This window comes from Sinocyclocheilus grahami, unplaced genomic scaffold, assembly GCF_001515645.1.
Source record: "Sinocyclocheilus grahami isolate Dianchi unplaced genomic scaffold, SAMN03320097.WGS_v1.1 scaffold225.1, whole genome shotgun sequence".
NCBI classification, from domain to species: Eukaryota; Metazoa; Chordata; class Actinopteri; order Cypriniformes; family Cyprinidae; genus Sinocyclocheilus; species Sinocyclocheilus grahami.
The window spans coordinates 364,935-381,909 of record NW_015505404.1 but is presented as its reverse complement, the minus strand read 5'-3'; the positions used below and the strand labels follow the sequence as shown (position 1 = coordinate 381,909).

The 16,975-nt window shown below is 36.9% G+C and overlaps 2 protein-coding genes across 5 annotated transcripts in view; both read left to right on the top strand.

The window, feature by feature from the left end:
• The window catches only part of ripor1 (RHO family interacting cell polarization regulator 1), a 74,769-nt gene extending 61,160 nt beyond the window's left edge, over nucleotides 1-13,609 (top strand). For all 3 annotated transcript variants that reach the window (XM_016287777.1, XM_016287778.1, XM_016287775.1), the window contains 10 exons: nucleotides 1,683-2,636; nucleotides 4,209-4,339; nucleotides 4,604-4,760; nucleotides 5,684-5,819; nucleotides 6,038-6,199; nucleotides 6,496-6,654; nucleotides 7,801-7,997; nucleotides 9,857-9,940; nucleotides 10,396-10,486; nucleotides 12,096-13,609. In XM_016287777.1, coding sequence (XP_016143263.1) covers nucleotides 1,683-2,636; nucleotides 4,209-4,339; nucleotides 4,604-4,760; nucleotides 5,684-5,819; nucleotides 6,038-6,199; nucleotides 6,496-6,654; nucleotides 7,801-7,997; nucleotides 9,857-9,940; nucleotides 10,396-10,486; nucleotides 12,096-12,193 — 2,169 coding nt within the window. In that variant the 3' untranslated portion in view covers nucleotides 12,194-13,609. The remainder of the gene's footprint in view (nucleotides 1-1,682; nucleotides 2,637-4,208; nucleotides 4,340-4,603; nucleotides 4,761-5,683; nucleotides 5,820-6,037; nucleotides 6,200-6,495; nucleotides 6,655-7,800; nucleotides 7,998-9,856; nucleotides 9,941-10,395; nucleotides 10,487-12,095) is intronic.
• Nucleotides 13,610-14,157: 548 nt separating this feature from the next.
• The window catches only part of ctcf (CCCTC-binding factor (zinc finger protein)), a 10,278-nt gene continuing 7,460 nt past the window's right edge, over nucleotides 14,158-16,975 (top strand). For both annotated transcript variants that reach the window (XM_016287780.1, XM_016287779.1), the window contains exon 1: nucleotides 14,158-14,330. The gene's annotated coding sequence lies outside the window, so the exon portion shown is untranslated. The remainder of the gene's footprint in view (nucleotides 14,331-16,975) is intronic.

Here is a 16,975-nt window from a genome sequence, read left to right as displayed (position 1 = left end):
AGTGGGGGGGGGGGGGGTATATATATAAATAAATACAGTGCCTTGCGAAAGTATTCGTACCCCTTAATTTTTTCATGTTTTGTTATGTTGCTGCCTTATGTTAAATTGCTTTAAATTACGTTTTCCCCCATATCATTCTACACTCCATACACCATAATGACAAAGCAAAAAACTGTTTTTTAAGACTTTGCAAATTTATTAAAAATTGCATCTGGGACAGTTGAAATTTAGCTCAGGAGGATTCATATTGCTTGTAGATATTACCACACTTCAAGTGTTAAAGTTAACCTGTGGCAAATTCAATTGAATGGGTATGATTTGGAACGGCACACACATCTTAATAAAAGGTCTAACAGCTGAAAATGCATATCTGAGCAAAAACCAGGCCCTGAGGTCAAAAGAACTGCCTGTAGAGCTCAGAAACAGGTTTGCGCCAAGCCACACATCTGGGGAAGAGTTCAGAAGAACGTTCACCTTCCAACAGGACAACGACCCTAAGCTCACAGCAAGAGTGGCTTATTGACAACTCTGTGAATGTCCTTGAGTGGCCCAGCCAGAGCCTGGCCTGGAACCCAATCAAATATTTGTGGAGAAACCTGAAAATGTGCGTCTGCCCCCATCCAACCTGACAGAGGTGGAGAGGCGAGGAGAAGAATGACAGATAATTGCCAAATGCTGATGTGCAAAGCTTGTCGCATCATACCCAAAAAGACTTGAGGCTGTAAAGGTGCTTTAGCAATGTACTTATTTCAGTTTTTTATTTTATAATAAATTTACAAAGTTGTGACAGTTCTGTTTTTGCTTTGTCATTATGGTGTATGGAGAGTAGATTGATGTGAAAAAAAGGTATGAGAATACTTTTGCAAGGCACTATCTATGTGTGTATGTGTGTATGTGTGTGTGTGTGTGTGTGTGTAATATATATGAATACACACACACACACACACACATATATAAGATAGTAAAGACTTTCCACAAAAATATTATGGAGTGCAACTGTTTTTAACATTGATCGTAGTAAGAAATTGTTTCTTGAGTATCAAATCCGCATACTAGAATGATTTCTGAAGATCAGAGTAATGGCTGCTAAAAATTATTTGCCATCACAGAAATAAATTACATTTTAAAATGTAATAAAATAGAAAAGAGGGTTTTAATCGTAATATTGCACAATTTTACTGTTTTTACTTTATTTTTGATAGAATAATTAGCCATGGTGATAAGATACTTCTTTCAAAATTTCTTTCTTTAAAAATCTCAGTGATCCCAAACCTTTGAATGGTAGTGTACATTTTTGTGCTGCTGAAAGTTCGGGGTTTGTCATCACAGGAATAAATTACATTTGAAAATGTATTAAAATTGATAAGTTATTTAAAATTTTTATGATTTTTTTTATTTTTTTTATTAATCAAATAAATGCAGCCTTAGTAGACATAAGAGACTTCCATCAAGAACTTTTAAAAATATTACCCACCACAAACTGTTGAACAGTAGTCAGTGTCATCAGCTTTGTCCATAGAAATCAATGTATTTAAATTAGAGCGCTGTGTTCCAGCTTTGCTCCAAAGAGTCTGATGCTTTGAGGTACATTTCTGTGAGTCATGTGAAAGGGTCTTTACATCAATTATTTGTAATGTATAATCATTTGTTTATGTCCACATCATCTCTTTCTTCCCAACTAGAATATGTTGAGGAGACAAGAGGAGATGGAGAACGGAACGGCGTGGTCAAACTCTTCCGAATCCTCTGACGATTCCTCTAGTCCTCAGCTTTCCTTGGGAATGCGCCATGCACACAAGAACTTAGTACAGCCTGAGGTACAAACTGCTCCTCCTGCCATTGAAATCTCATTTGCAACCCGCGAATCGGCGACCTCTACTCCCACCCGCCTGGCCAATCAGAAAGAAGAGGACGAGGAGGAGGAGGAAGAAGAGGAGGATCTGAAGAAACCAACAGCCACCATAACAGTCACCACCGAGGCTCCTGTGAAACAGGAAGTGCCCAATGGCCATCCCCGCTATTCTCGCTCCCTTAGCCACATCAGCGAGAACAGCGCAGATGGTGTTTTGACAGATAGACTGGCTGGGGAATCCTTGGAGGCCCATGAAGTGACTTCAGTGGTCTCTTCGGTATTTGTAAGTGACATTGCCATGGATATGCCCCTCCGAGCGGAACCATGTTTTGTAGTACCAGACACTCAGGAGACCTGCCCCATTCCTGATCCCTCCACGAGTGAGCCATCCTGTCCCGCTGAGCCACTGAACTGTTCAGAAAGTAGCTCTCCTGCTTGTGACTCTGAAAAAGCTACAGAGCCCACGTCTAGGCCCACCTGTGGAGACAAAGACTCTTTCCCCAATGCTTATGCTTTGTCACAGCAGATGGACTCCGAGGATCCTAGGACTGATTCCTCTCATGAGCCACACCGCACAAAGACACAAACAGACGACCTGCTGGCAGAGAAGTCTGGTTCTTTAGTAGACACCAGACCCATGGGTGATTTGGAGGGACAATCAGCAGACAGCGGTTTGCAGGAGGCCCTTGGTGCTGTTTTGTCCTCCCTTGATGACTACAGAGGCCAGTTCCCAGAACTACAGGTCCTAGAGCAAGAGCTGAAGCTGTTGGAGGAGGCACTAACAGTGAGTGCTCAACCTTATTGTTGTGGGTTAGGGTTGGTAAAATTGAATTTTTTTTTGGTCCGGATCTATTTTATTCATGAATACAAAAAAAAATGCAATTCAAAACTGTTCTTCTTTGAAGAGTATGTTTTGTATTTCTGTATTAAAAATGTTTTTCAAAAAAATTAGTTTGAAGGAAAATCCAGTTGAAAATGTCAGGGTGATAAAATGTCCTGGAGGAAAAACCTTCTGAAATTCTTGAAAAGAAAACTGTATTAAATAGTTGGGCATAGTCGTTTATTATTACTACTTAAAAAGATGTTCTTACCAAAACTACTCAATATTTGAAACTGCTACTTAATATTTGAAAGAAAAAATTGTCTACTAAGTCATGTGGTGACACCGTCATGCGATGCAACCAACATACAGAAACAACATCCTCAAAAAATTATTGAAAACATTTTAATAACAACAAAGGTTATCCTGATGTGTAGACTCAAGATGTATTTAAGTTGTGTGGAAAATGTTATAACTTTTTACACCACATGACATTTTTATGATTTAAATTTGACCCATTTGTTGTGTCAGTATATGCACCATTACTTTCAAATCAAGTTAGATATCTAGATCACCATCTTTGATCAACATTTCAAAACTTTTATGAGTTGGAGAAGGTCAAAGAGGTTGAAAGTGAAGAAAATGCAGCATTAAACTCCCTCCTTTCCAGCATGCAGTTGAGGGTTCACAGATTTAGGGTGTAACACTTCCTGGCTGCCTTAGATTCACGATGTTTTGGTCACAGAAGCCTTTGGTTATTGCTCGAATCCAAGCCCTACGATAACTATCAAAGTCTCAGATCCGGGTTTGGGTCCAAAAACTTTGGTCTTCATCAGTGGAACAATAGAGTTAATCAAAGACATGACCTTTGCTTTCACTATTAACCGCTTCATCCTGTGTCTACAGAGAGGTTTTCCTGGCACAACTTAGCTTAGTCATAGAATAAACACAATGTGTCTTTTCCAGAATTGGATTTATTAATGTTCCAGGTTATATAATTTAATTGTCTACTGACAGTGTCTGTGTCATGTTGTGGATTAACAGATATAATTGTTCCTCTATTTGTAAAGACAAACACTGCTTTTGAAGTATTGCATTTTCCTTAGAAGTGTTTTGTTTAATGTATTCACGAGAGTTTAATATCAGAAACGTGCATATTTGATGAAAGATTAGACTTAACTTGCCCAGACAAGGTTAGTTAACTATTCTGTCACAAAAGCCTCATGTTTACAATCTTTTGACTACTTTTGTGCATTCTGACACATATTGTGATGTGAAGTCTTGCCCCAATATACACTAGAAATGCTTTATTGTAAATGTGATTTTTGCTTGTTTTTACAAGTCAAAAATGTTTTATGAGGTAATTGACATTATCTTGTAAACAACTAATACTTGAACGTTAACTGTAAAGCCTTAAATTCTGGGGTTTCTTTTAGCTAATAGTTTAAATGTCATTTGTAATAACTTTGTGATACATTATATACTTTAAAATCAAGAGTTTTTCATTTGTAATTTTGCAAATGTGTGTATCTGCAGGTACGGAGTCGTAGTCGCTCATCCAGCATCAGTTTGACGGTTGAGACGGCTCTAGGGAGCTTTGACTTCCTTAATACATCAGACCTGGAGGAAGAGGAGGAGGATGGCGAGAGGCAGAGCGTGACAGACAGGTCAGAACTCAAGAAATGTTTCATCTTTCTGCTGTCAAATGATATTTTATAGCACAAAAAGAAATTAAGGTTGTTTCATCAAAATGCATTGCTTCTATAATGTTATGTTACACTACTGCCACCTAGTGACTTGAAGGAGAACCGTTAGTTTGAGTGACTGATTTCACAACTTTATCTATTCAATCCCAACTACTTTTTTCTGAATATATTGTGTTGTCATTTTCTGACTTGTGTTTGTTCTCATGTGTGTTGTGATGGATACAGCGCAGAGGAGCGGCCAGCGGCAGTGGAAAGCGCAGGAGAGGATGAGGGCTGTGAAGCGCAAAGTTGGGATACTCCCTCCGGTCCTTTTAGCACAGGCTGCCCGACTCTAAATCACACCCTGCTGGTTCATCTGAAGAACTGCAGCTCACAGCTGCTGGTCAGTTACTGTACTCTTATTGTACTAGATATGGACATTAAGTCCCATATACAGGGGGAACAACTTGAAATACTGAGAATGCAGAATTCAGAATTCAGTTCATTTTTCTATGGCATTGAATATACGAGTAAATACATAATCCCCCAGTTTCACACACAAGACTTAAGGCTAGTCCCAGACTAAAATGCATGTTTGAACTCTCAGCTGAAAATATCTTGCTCTGACATATCTTAAAATATGTCAGTGCCATTGTTCTGTCTCAAGATGCACACCTGTAACGTTTTCTTGCAAGGCATTTTTATGAAAGCTTAAATATCTTAATTTAACCAAGGCTTAGTCTTGGCTGCCCCATCTGTGATACCAGGCCTATAACTAACAAGTTTTAAGCCCAAAAAAATGTTAAAACTTGACGTGCTCTTGAATAAAAAAAAAAAAATGATGTCTAAAATTATAAGGTATGTTCAAACAAGTATAATTGTCTAAAATTTAAACTTGAGTGTTTATAAATATATATCTATATGTGTTTAATTAGGATTAATTAATATATGTTGTATTAGAAAATGGTTATTTTAAATTGTAACAAATTGTTTTTGCTGTATTTGCTGTACAAATTAATGCAGCCTTGGTGAGCATAAACTTTTCGTACTTTCATACTATAACTATTTTTTTTTTTACACCGTGGACAGTTTTATTATTGTTTTAAGCATAAATATGTATGTATGTATTTTAAGTTGGTACTGTTTTTCAAATGGAGATCACAAACAGGATACAGACTATTTTCCTTCCAGAGTGTTCATTTTTAAAAGCAAAAAAACTGAATTCTGTCCTTTTTTCTGTTGCCTTCAACATAAGTGTAAATATATTTCAACCAACAGAAGTCTGAGCATCTGTATTCATACTCTGTGTTTTGTTTTTGTGAACAGAGGTTAGGCACATTCGGGCCTCTGCGCTGTGGGGAGATGTACGCTCTGGACCGACTTCTCAGGGAGGCCAGAGTCCTCGAGCTCATACGATGGGTTGTGAAGGACGAGAGGGGCGAAGTCATCCAACCAGAGGAAGGTGAGTCTCAAACTGTTATAATGCTTTAGTTTTGTTGACTTTGCATCAGCCTCTGTGGTGTTTTAGTTGTATCTTACCTGTGCACTCATTTCTTTGCAAATGCTCATCTTTGCAAATGCAATGTTTTTCATGCACCACAGGCCTTACATTCTACAACAGAATGATTTTTTCCTCACAACCTTCTCTATTTCCCACATTCTCTTTGCATGTCGGAGCAGTTGTTCCTCAGTTAGATCAGTGCCAAGGGGCTGTGTTGCTGTGGAGGCAGTGCACGGATGGCTGCAGCGTCTACAGCACCTCCACAGAGGCCTTCTTACAGGCACTCAGCAACACTTACGCCAGCAGACTCCCTGAGAGAGGAGCCGGATTCACAGACACAGGTATGTGTGTGTGTTGTGTATTAATGCATGAACAAGCACTGTAAATGAGTTATTGGGAGATGGGTTTCTAAATTGAAATTGCTGTACAATCCTTTAATCAACATAAATTACAACCTTAACTTCCTGTATTTCATCTCCGGGATTTAATATCCTGCTAATCATTGTTTCTGATGACACCGGGTGTAATTAAAAGTGTGTGCATTTCAATAGACTAAATCTAATTTTCTTTGACCCTCTGTGACACTGAACTTGTGTGTGTGTGTGTGTGTGTGTGTGTGTGTGTGTGTGTGTGTTAGTGTTTCTGCGTCTGCTGGAGCGAATCCTGGAGAGGAAGTTGCCCAGGCGTGCAGGAGGTCCGTCCAAAGAGACTCTCACACTCTTTCAGTTTTGGAGCTACCTGGAAGCAGAGGGGGTGAATGACTTGGACACACACATTCCTGAGCTGGCTGAAGAAGGTATGTTTGAGTGTCATAAAAACGGCTGTTCACATGGACAGCAGTTTGCAGCGAAAAAAAAAAGATCGGAAGTTGTGCATCCACTTCATAACATCATATTTTTGTCTTGTTTTCCAATAAAGGACAAATTAAATAGATCAAAAAGTGATAGTAAATAGATGCCATTTTTAACTTTCTATTTATCAAAGAATCATGGAATAATAGTAAGACAAAATGTTTCTTGTGCACCAAAACAGCATGTTAGAATGAATTCTGAAAGATCATGTGATCATGGCTGCTGTAGATTAAAATGGAAAACAATTATTTTAATTTGTAATAATATTCTGCAGTATTACTCTTTTAACTGTATTTTAGAACAAATAAATGCATCCTCTGTGAGCAGAAGAGACTTGTTTTAAAAATACAAAAAAATCTTACCAACCCCAAATTTTTAAGCAGTAGATTTATTTATTTTTAGCCCATAGAGAGTTTTATTATTGCCGTAAGCATAAATCTAAAAATAATTTTTTAAGTGGATCCTTAAAACAATAAAACACTGATTATCAAACGCATTCTTGCCACTGGTGTTCTGGCCAGAAAATGTTTAGTGTTTTGTTTTCAAAATAGTATGACATCTTATTTTTTTACCTGCATTATATCCCATATATTCATGATCGTATTTTAAGAATGAGTTCAGTAGCAAAAATAGCTACTTTGACCAACAATGCAGCCACCTCCTGTGCTAAAATTGCTTTCATTGTAACAAGATTTGAGTTTGATGCTTGATGCTTGACAGAGAATACCATCTGAAATGTGATTTGAATGCAAAATCCAGTTTGCGTTGAAATCTTTCCACGTCATTAGAAATTGAGAACTCGCACTGAAAATGAACAATGTCTGGCCGTTGCAGATTGTTTTAAGTTTGAACGCCCCCTAAGTGTTAATGGACTATACTCGTCTATCCTCAAACATTCATTAGCAAGAGTGATTGTGTTACAAATCTATAGAATCAAGACCTCCCGTCCCAAACGCCCCAATTATCACCCCATTCCACTTCTCAGTAGTTGTGGTTTCTTGGTGCATCTTTCCATTCCTCCCCCATCTAATGTTCTCTCAGCAGTGTATCAGTTTCATCCATGTCTCTCTTTCGTTCTCCTTCTCCTACAGTGTGGCTAGTTCAGTGCCTGCATTCTGGAGATCAGGATGTTGTGGTAAAATCTTTGAAGAAGCCTCCAGAGTGCAGTCTGAAGAGGGAGGGCTTGCGTGCAGTCAGTCTGCTGCTGAGGGATCCGAGGGGGAAAGTGTGCAGTGCAGCCAGCTCCCTGCTGCGGAGTCTAGCTGACCAAACCCGCCACAGGGAGAGGGTGAGATATGTGCAAACTCTACAAACTTCTGTTTGTAATTTTGGAGGTGACCGTTTCAGCAGATTTGCTGCATATAATAGTAAAGTATAGACACCAATATAGGCAAAATACTTTTCTACAACAGTAACAACTTTAAGTATGAGAACACATGGTGTTTAAGATCATGAGAAACATTAGACATCTGTAAAATGTGTCCAGCGTTTTTCACTTTAAATGTTTAAACACTTTAAATTTTCCATATTTTTTACCTGTCATCTAATGCCAAGGTTATTTTTTTTAATTCATTTTCCTTACTTGAAATAAAATAAACATTAACTTAAATAAAATAAAATATAAAAAAACTTTTATTTTTAGTTAAATTTGAAGTACTAAATAACTACAACAAAATAACATTTAAATAAACAAAAGCACTAGACATATTTAAAATAAAAATGAATACGATTATTATTACACAATACACAAAAAAAATATTAAAACTTTACAATTAAAATAAAAACAGATAAAATAAAAATAATGCTAAATATTAACAAGAACTATAATAGTATATCAATAAAACTAAAATAACACTAACACTTAAAGTCAGTCTTTAAAAATAATAAACTAATAATTTAGTTTTTAGTTTTACATTTTATTTGGAATGTATTTAGGCAAAATAGTATAGAATTTTAATTCTGACTATTTATCTGTTATCTGCCATCAGCCATAACATGAAAATGATTTTGACCTGGACAGGTTTTTATTTTTCTTGAAAATACTACATAATGTTATCGCACTGGACTAAATATTACTAATTTTGCTCACACAGGATATAACAACTTCCCCCTCAAAAATTTGATTGTTTTGACCTTTTCCCATCTTTTTACACTTGTCAAAAATGACCTGCCTACAAAAAATTGCTTATAAATATCTTATGTGGAATTATTACAAAAAATTTGATTCATATTCAATAATGATTTTTTTCACTCAAAAACTGAGATGCATCAGCTGTGTTCAGTAAGTTCCAAAACGAAATACAAAACATGTGCTAATTAGAGATGTACAAGTAATTATTCAAAGGCAGGTTATTTTTCACATAAAACACCAAATTAGGTAAAGGAATTATTATGCACATTGCAAGGGTTAAAGGGATAGTTCACCCAAAAATGAAAATTTGATGTTCATCTGCTTACCCCCAGAGCATCCAAGATGTAGGTGACTTTGTTTCTTCAGTAGAACACAAACAAAGATTTTAACACAAGCCGTTGCAGTCTGTCAGTCTTATAATGGAGGTGAATGGAATCACGGCTTTGAGAGTAAAAAAAAACATACACAAATTAAACCCTGCGGCTCGTGATGATACATTGATGTGTCTGTCCTGAGCGTGTCGTCCTGAGCGCGTTCTCAACAGCAGAGTGCCTGCTGTTGAGAACGCACTCAGGACAGTTCGAACAGTTCTCACATTGCATGAATCAGAGGTAAAAAACGATATAAATACTGTTCAGTTTCTTGCACAGAGCGATCGTTTTGTGTCTTTACACATCAGTGTATCGTCACAAGCCGCAGGGTTTAATTTGTGTATGTTTTTTTGACTCTCAAAGCCGTGATTCCATTCACCTCCATTATAAGACTGACAGACTGCAACGGTTTGTGTTAAAAATCTTGGTTTGTGTTCTACTGAAGAAACAAAGTCACCTACATTTTGGATGCCCTGGGGGTAAGCAGATAAACATCAAATTTAAATTTTTGGGTGAACTATCCCTTTAATATTGGCGCATCCCTAATCGTGACTGTTTAGTGCAAAGTGAAGTTGTAATGCTTTGTTATTCAGAAAGGATTTTGATTTGATCCACTCAGTGTCTCTCGTTACTGTTCTGTCTCAGGCGCTGGTGAGCTGTCTAGAGTTGCTGGAGGATGAAAGTGTTGAGACGCGGGTGTGTGGATGTAAAGCACTCGCATGTCTGAAGGTCAGTTCATGCATGGTGTAGAACCATCTCAAGGATGCTCAGAAGAAATGGACAGCACCTGAGTTAAATATATGAGTGTCACAGCAAAGGGTCTGAATACTTAGGACCATGTGATATTTCAGTTTTTCTTTTTTAATAAATCTGCAAAAATGTCAACAATTCTGTGTTTTTCTGTCAATATGGGGTGCTGTGTGTACATTAATGAGGAAAAAAAAATAGCTTAAATGATTTTAGCAAATGGCTGCAATATAACAAAGAGTGAAAAATGTAAGGGGGTCTGAATACTTTCCGTACCCACTGTATATACGTATATATGCTTGCATAACATCAAGAGCCTGGTGGTTAGATGTGCTCTAGTAATCTGAGTGGGAATCAGATTGTATGCAGCATCACACCTCAGTGTTGGTGGAGGATTGTAAGTAAAGTGCCCTGATGTCTGTGTTTGTGCATCACAGGCCAAAGAGAGCATCGAGCAGCTGGTGTATCTGTGCCGGACAGATAAGGAGGATGTGAGGGATGCTGCCAAACAAGCTCTGCTTGTTCTAGGTAAGCAGTGGACTAAACAACAGGAAATGAACCCATGAAGGAAAGATCGGTAATGAAAGTGAAAGAATGGATCTGCTGCAAATTAGAGCTGCACGATTAATCGTTAAAAGATGGCGATCTCGATTCAGACAACCACACGATCTCATTTCTAAATGACAACGATTCTCCCGTGTCTATTAAACCTTTGACAAAGTCTTACCGGATCATTCAGATCTGCGTTCGCACTGCCGCTGACACACAGAGAGCAGTTACCATGTTTGGTTAAGAAACAGCTTCACAAACAGTCTTTTCAACTACACAGTATTATTTCTGTCGTGCAGTCATTCATATTATCACAGAAATACTGGGATGAAAGTTTATAATTCAGATATAAACATTGATGTCTATGGTAGCGCGACCAAAATAGAGCAAATCCACGTTTGAAAGTAACTGCCACATAACGTTTGTGTCGATTGCATTGTTTGTGTCGATGTACATTTTTTAGTGACTTCAAAAATGTATAATTGAATGAATCATTTATTCAAGAGAATCGTTCAAAAATGCTGATTCATCCAGTAGGTTTATGAGTGAGTCGTTGAATCATTGATTCAAACAACTTTTTCATAATTTTAATATTAAATTGGTGTATTAAATATATTATATTTTAAATACATATACAATACAATACATACACTACCAGTCAAAAGTTTTTGAACTGTAAGATTTTTAATGTTTTCTTTTAAAGAAGTCTCTTCTGCTCACCAAGCCTGCATTTATTTGATCCAAAGTACAGCAAAAACAGTAAAATTTTGAAATATTTTTACTATTTAAAATAACTTTCTATTTTAATATATTTTACAATGTAATTTATTCCTGTGATTTCAAAGCACCATTTATCTGAAATATAAATCTTTTGTAACATTATAAATGCCTTTATCATCACTTTTGATCAATTTAAAGGATCCTTTCTAAATGAAAGTATTCATTTATATACCCCCCCCCCAAAAAAAAAACCTGACTCCAAGCTTTTGATTGATAAATGCAGGCTTGGTGAGCAGAAGAGAATTCTTTAAAAAACATTAAAAATCTTACTGTTCAAAATCTTTTGACTGATAGTGTATATTAAAATGTTTAATGCTTCATTCAAATTAATGAAACACTTTTAAATAGACTGCAGCAATCATATTTTGCCACACATTATTTTGTTTAGCTCAGAATCATGGGAGAATCATGATCTCTATTTGAGACAACAAAAAAAAATCGTGATTCTCAATTTATCCAGAATCGTGCAGCTCTACTGCAAATGTGTTCCAACTGTGTTCATGGAAAACTTGCAAAGATCAGAGAATTTAAAAATGAATTTCCAGGCTGTAATAGACAGGGAAATTTGCGATATTTTTATAATGAATGTATAACTTTGTACTTATTTTCAGCTGAAAAAAATGTTATGTGTCAAAAAAAGAATTGTAGTCATTTTAAACCAAAATGAAGAAGAAAAATATAGTAATTCATGATTACATTTAGTATTTATTTTAAATTAAATGCATAAAAATGAATTGGTCAAAAGGTATTGATACTTTAGAAGGAAGGACAATGTCTCTTATTTGCGTTTCATTTGTTTTAATTGCAGGTGAGGAGGGGAAGATAGCCCATCGACACCTTGAGTCCTCACAAGATGGAATGTCCCGGCTGTTTGCGCCCGGCAGCATGACCAGTACAGCTTTCTAACACAATTAGCTGACCGATACTTGTACTTGCGTCTCAGTATCCTCACTGTCATGATCATGCCAATTACAAACTTTAAATGCACACTATTAAAAAAACTATCAAACAGTTTTAATGACACAAATCAGCATTGTCCTCAAAGACGTGGACGGATGTTATACAATCATTGGACAAGAGGTCTTGTATGTCAGCTTGTATGCTCTTAATATTTTGGATATGGCCTAAGATAAACTACTGTAAAGTGATGAGGTAAGATACATGGTGGGAATGGGTTTATAAATAATGTTTTGCTGCCTTAAGATTCAGCCCAGTGATGTTGCCTTCATGATTCATGGAATGAAGCTAGACCCTGATCAGCAAAACAAGCGATGGGAGATAAAGTGTGGTTTTCACTTTATTGGTGCAAGTAAGGCAGTGAGTACCTGCAGAGTACATAGAGAATCTGATTGTCCACTTTAAGAGTATTTATGTGTGTGTACATAATGTTTGGAGAATGTATGTTGGTGGCTGAGGGGGTCTCCACCTAGAAACGTAGGATGGGGATCTTGGAAAGTATTTCCTTATTAATCCCAAACTTTCATAGGGACCTTGTTGCCATAGTAACAGTGCCATTCCATACTGTCATATGCTTTATTGATACAGAATATATATCTATATTCCAATTGGAAGTGTACATGTTTTGTGTTGTAATTTAGTTTAAATGCTCAATAGCCAATACAGATCTGATTTGATTCACCATTCACTTCACGTTTAAGCCACTGGCATTGTAATACCTGCTGTAAAAGTGGTGAAGCTGTTCATTTTTTTATTCATTTTTGAAGGTGTCATCATTATTATGAGTGAAAGCTGTAAACTGTAGTGAATATTGCCTTTTGCAAGAGGTTCCGACAACCGTTCCACGCTCGTGATCTGTAGAATGGCCATAGATCATGTTTGACTCAGAGCATTTCTCCAGTGCTGCTAGACAGAAAGGTTCTGAGTTGGAACCAGAGAAGGTTCGTTCATTTTTACATAACATTATTTTCTAGTTGAATCTGTTCCAGACTTAAATATGACAAAGAACGCCTCTTCAGTGTATAAGTGCCTCAAAGTAGTATTGGGAGCAAGAGAATGAGATAGACTTTATTTAAAACTCAACACTCTGTGGTTTAGGATTGCAAACTGCAGAACAGATTTAAATATATTTTTCATTATCTACAGATTGTGCAGCATTAAAGAAGTGATTTACTTTTGATTTTTTTTATTTTCTCTAAATATGTATATTGTCTGACAAGGATATTGCTGACATCAACTGTAAAGGAAACTATTAAAATTATGGACACTAAAACTTGGGTGACTTATTTATTAACACATTTGATACCTGTTATTTGTACTTTGTCACTAAGAAAATTGGAAAATAAAAGAATTACATAATTGAAGCATTTACACTTTAATACATGCATGCTCAAACAGTCATTATCAAGGAAAAAAATAGTATTACATAACAGAGACTAGGTTTCAATAGTTTGTTTAAAACAGGGTTCCTACCATAGACTGTATAGGTTCCTACATGATATTTTCATAAAAACATTTTCACAAGGTTTGTTTTTGATGATTGGCTACAGATTTTTAAAAATAAGTTTAGAGAAAAAAGATGTAAAATCACACGCACATACATTCTATATATATATATATATATATATATATATATATATATATAAACAGGCTCTCACACTATCATTCCCTCTTGTTTCTAATTTGTGCTGTTAAACTATCATATTATCTTCTAATATTGTGATAAGAGGATCAGCTGCAATGTTTAACATAATATTATACATAAACATTTTACTCAACACTTTTCTTAAAAGAAAAAAAAGAAAAAGAAAGCCCACATCCGTAATTCAAAAGTAGCGCCCCACACGGCCAATCCGCACACTGCTTGTGTTTACAGCCCTCCCCCACGCCACCGCCCCCCTGCGTGATGCGCATGCGCAACAGCCGTTAAGGGCCGCCATTTTGTGCGGAGCCTACTCTGCAAAAGCGGGAGAGGATTAAAACCGTCGGAGGTGAAGGACGCAATTTTACTCCGTCTCGTACTGGAGGAAGAACAAACCCTGGGCTTTCTGTCGAATTCAACGCGAGAGTAAATCACCAAACGCAGGTAAAACAGCACTACTTTTCCGAAAGGGGGGAGTTTTGCAGGAGCTTTAATCGGCCTCTAGGTGTCACGATGGGGCTCCCAGTCCAGGCGGCTGGCGGGGGGTGTTTGTCTCCCTCTATCGTTATCGAAAATTTAGCAAAAAACATTTATAACCCAGAAGTTCGGGCTCCAGCCCGATTATTAAGCACTATTGAAACTATATCAGACAGCATTTCACCAAGATGCCATTATTTAACGACAGGATGTTTGATTCAATCTTTAGGCCAGGCGTCCATTTTCTGTTTCTTCTCTTTGTTTCCTGTCTTTAGAAACCCGCCGTTTCTGCACGCGCACTTAGCCAACCAGCTAATATGCGTCTCAAAGTTAACCCATTTCCAGTCTTGCCACACCCAAACAGCTTAAAACAAGCATCTAAATTCACTAACGTCAAATTCGCGGGGTTTTAAGCGGAATATGTGCGATTTAAAGCCGTAAAATACATTTTAGCTCGCGCTTATCGCCGTGTTCGCGCCCCTCGAGCAGTTAAATTCAAACCCGAGTCGATGAAACATTGACCCGGTTCGGCGATAATAAAGTCCCATCACTGCGGCCTGTGTTCGCTCTTTGGTCTTTTTCACTCCCGGAATCCAAAATGATAGGTTTAAATGTAAATATATAAACATTTAAATGCCTCTTTGGCGGTTTAGCATTCGTTCTGCCGCAGATGCTAGCGTATTGCGCAGATTAAAACCAAACGAGGAAGATGTTGCTAAATGACACCGATGGCCATTTTCGATAACACCGAGCCTCGCCGCCGTGCACTTCCAGAATCCCGTTGTTTATCGCCTAAAAACGCCGCTGAATCGCCTGGGTCTCGGTGCGACCGCTCGCTCTAATCGAAAGACCAACCTCGAGCAACAAACGACTGAAGGGATAAAAACTGTAGAGAGCTCCCTCTACAACCCAACTGGTAGTGGTACAAAAACACGATTAACCATGTCAGAATGCCCTCTTGCTGTGGAAAATCATAAGGGTGTGTTAAAACGTGTAAGTTAAAGGTAAGGATAGTGGACACATTTGCACCGTTTTGTCGGTTTAATGGGTTGGTGGCCAAATGCGCGCGATCATGAGGAAGTAGAAATGAATCGGTTCAGATGACATTTCTGGCGCCGAATCAAGTGTTCAGTACGTGGTTTTGGTATAATGAAAGTCACGTTAAAGTTTTGCAAGTTTGCCGAGGTTTATTGTTAGTGTTAAGCAACTACCAGATATAAGTCACTTTGTGTGCGTGTAATGTGTAATATATGTATGTATGCACAAAAATGGGTGTCAATCAAGCGTTGACTAGTGTGACCTGTATACTAAAAGTCTGTTTTGTTTTGGGCATTGATGACTTGATTTGTTTGCATCCCTACAGGTTGAGCTAGGTAGTAAGAAGCAAAGTTGAGACAGGTAGTTCGTTCATCGGACTCAGAAAGTGGTGGAGGCACAGGTGTAGAGAGATGAAGTATTCATTTTTGATACAGGTAAAATCACAGTATGCTATACAAACACAGAAGTCTTGGATGTCTATGGTAATCCCAACTCAACTCTATTGTTCACCATTTGTAAGGTTGATAGCAGACTCTGTCTCAGTATTAGAAATCGACCGATATATCGATTTACCGATATTTTCCCTGATATTTAAGCATTTTACCATAGTCGGATATAGGGCTGGACGATATGGCAAATTTATATCACAATATATTTCTTAATTTCAGTCGATACGATATAATACCGATATGAACACTATTTTTAAAAAAGCCTCGTAAAAACTGCCAAGAATGCCACAACAGATGTCTGTGCATATAAACTTATGAAAAATGAATTTGCCAAGTCTCTGACACCTCATATACAACCATATAATATTTTAGAAAAAAAAAACCTAGCACAAATAAATTAATGTTCACCTTTTATTTGTATTTAACCTTCATTCAAACAAGAAATATTTGCTGCTCAAAAATCATTTATTATTATGATGTTGAAAACAGCCAAGTAGAATTTTTTCAGGTTTCTTTGATGAATAGAAAGTTCAGAAGAACAGCATTTATCTGAAATAGAAATCTTTTGTGACATTATAAATGTCTTTATCATCACTTTTGATCAATTTAAATCATCCTTGCTAAATAAAAGTATTAATTTCTATAATTTCATACTGACTCCAAGCTTTTGAATGGAATAGTGTATAATGTTACAAAAGGTTTTTATTTCAGATAAATGCTGATCTTTAGGTCTTTCTATTCATCAAAGAATCCTGGAAAAAAAAAATTTAAATATTGATGAGCATCATATCGGCATATTAGAATGATTTCTGGATCATGTGACACTGAAGACTGGAGTAATGATGCAGAAAATTCAGCTTTGATCACAGAAATAAATTACAATTTAAAATATATTCAAATAGAAAGCAGTTATTTTAAATAGTAAAACATTTTCAATGTTTTTTTGCTGTACTTTGGATCAAATAATGCAGGCTTGGTGAGCAGAAGAATTCTTTAAAAAAACAAAAATTAAAAATCTTACTGTTCAAAAACTTTTGACTGGTAGTGTAGGCTGATAGTCAGTATAAAGAGTATGAAAAGTGCAAACTGATTGTCTGCCAGCAGGAGGTGCTTTAAGAGCGGTTG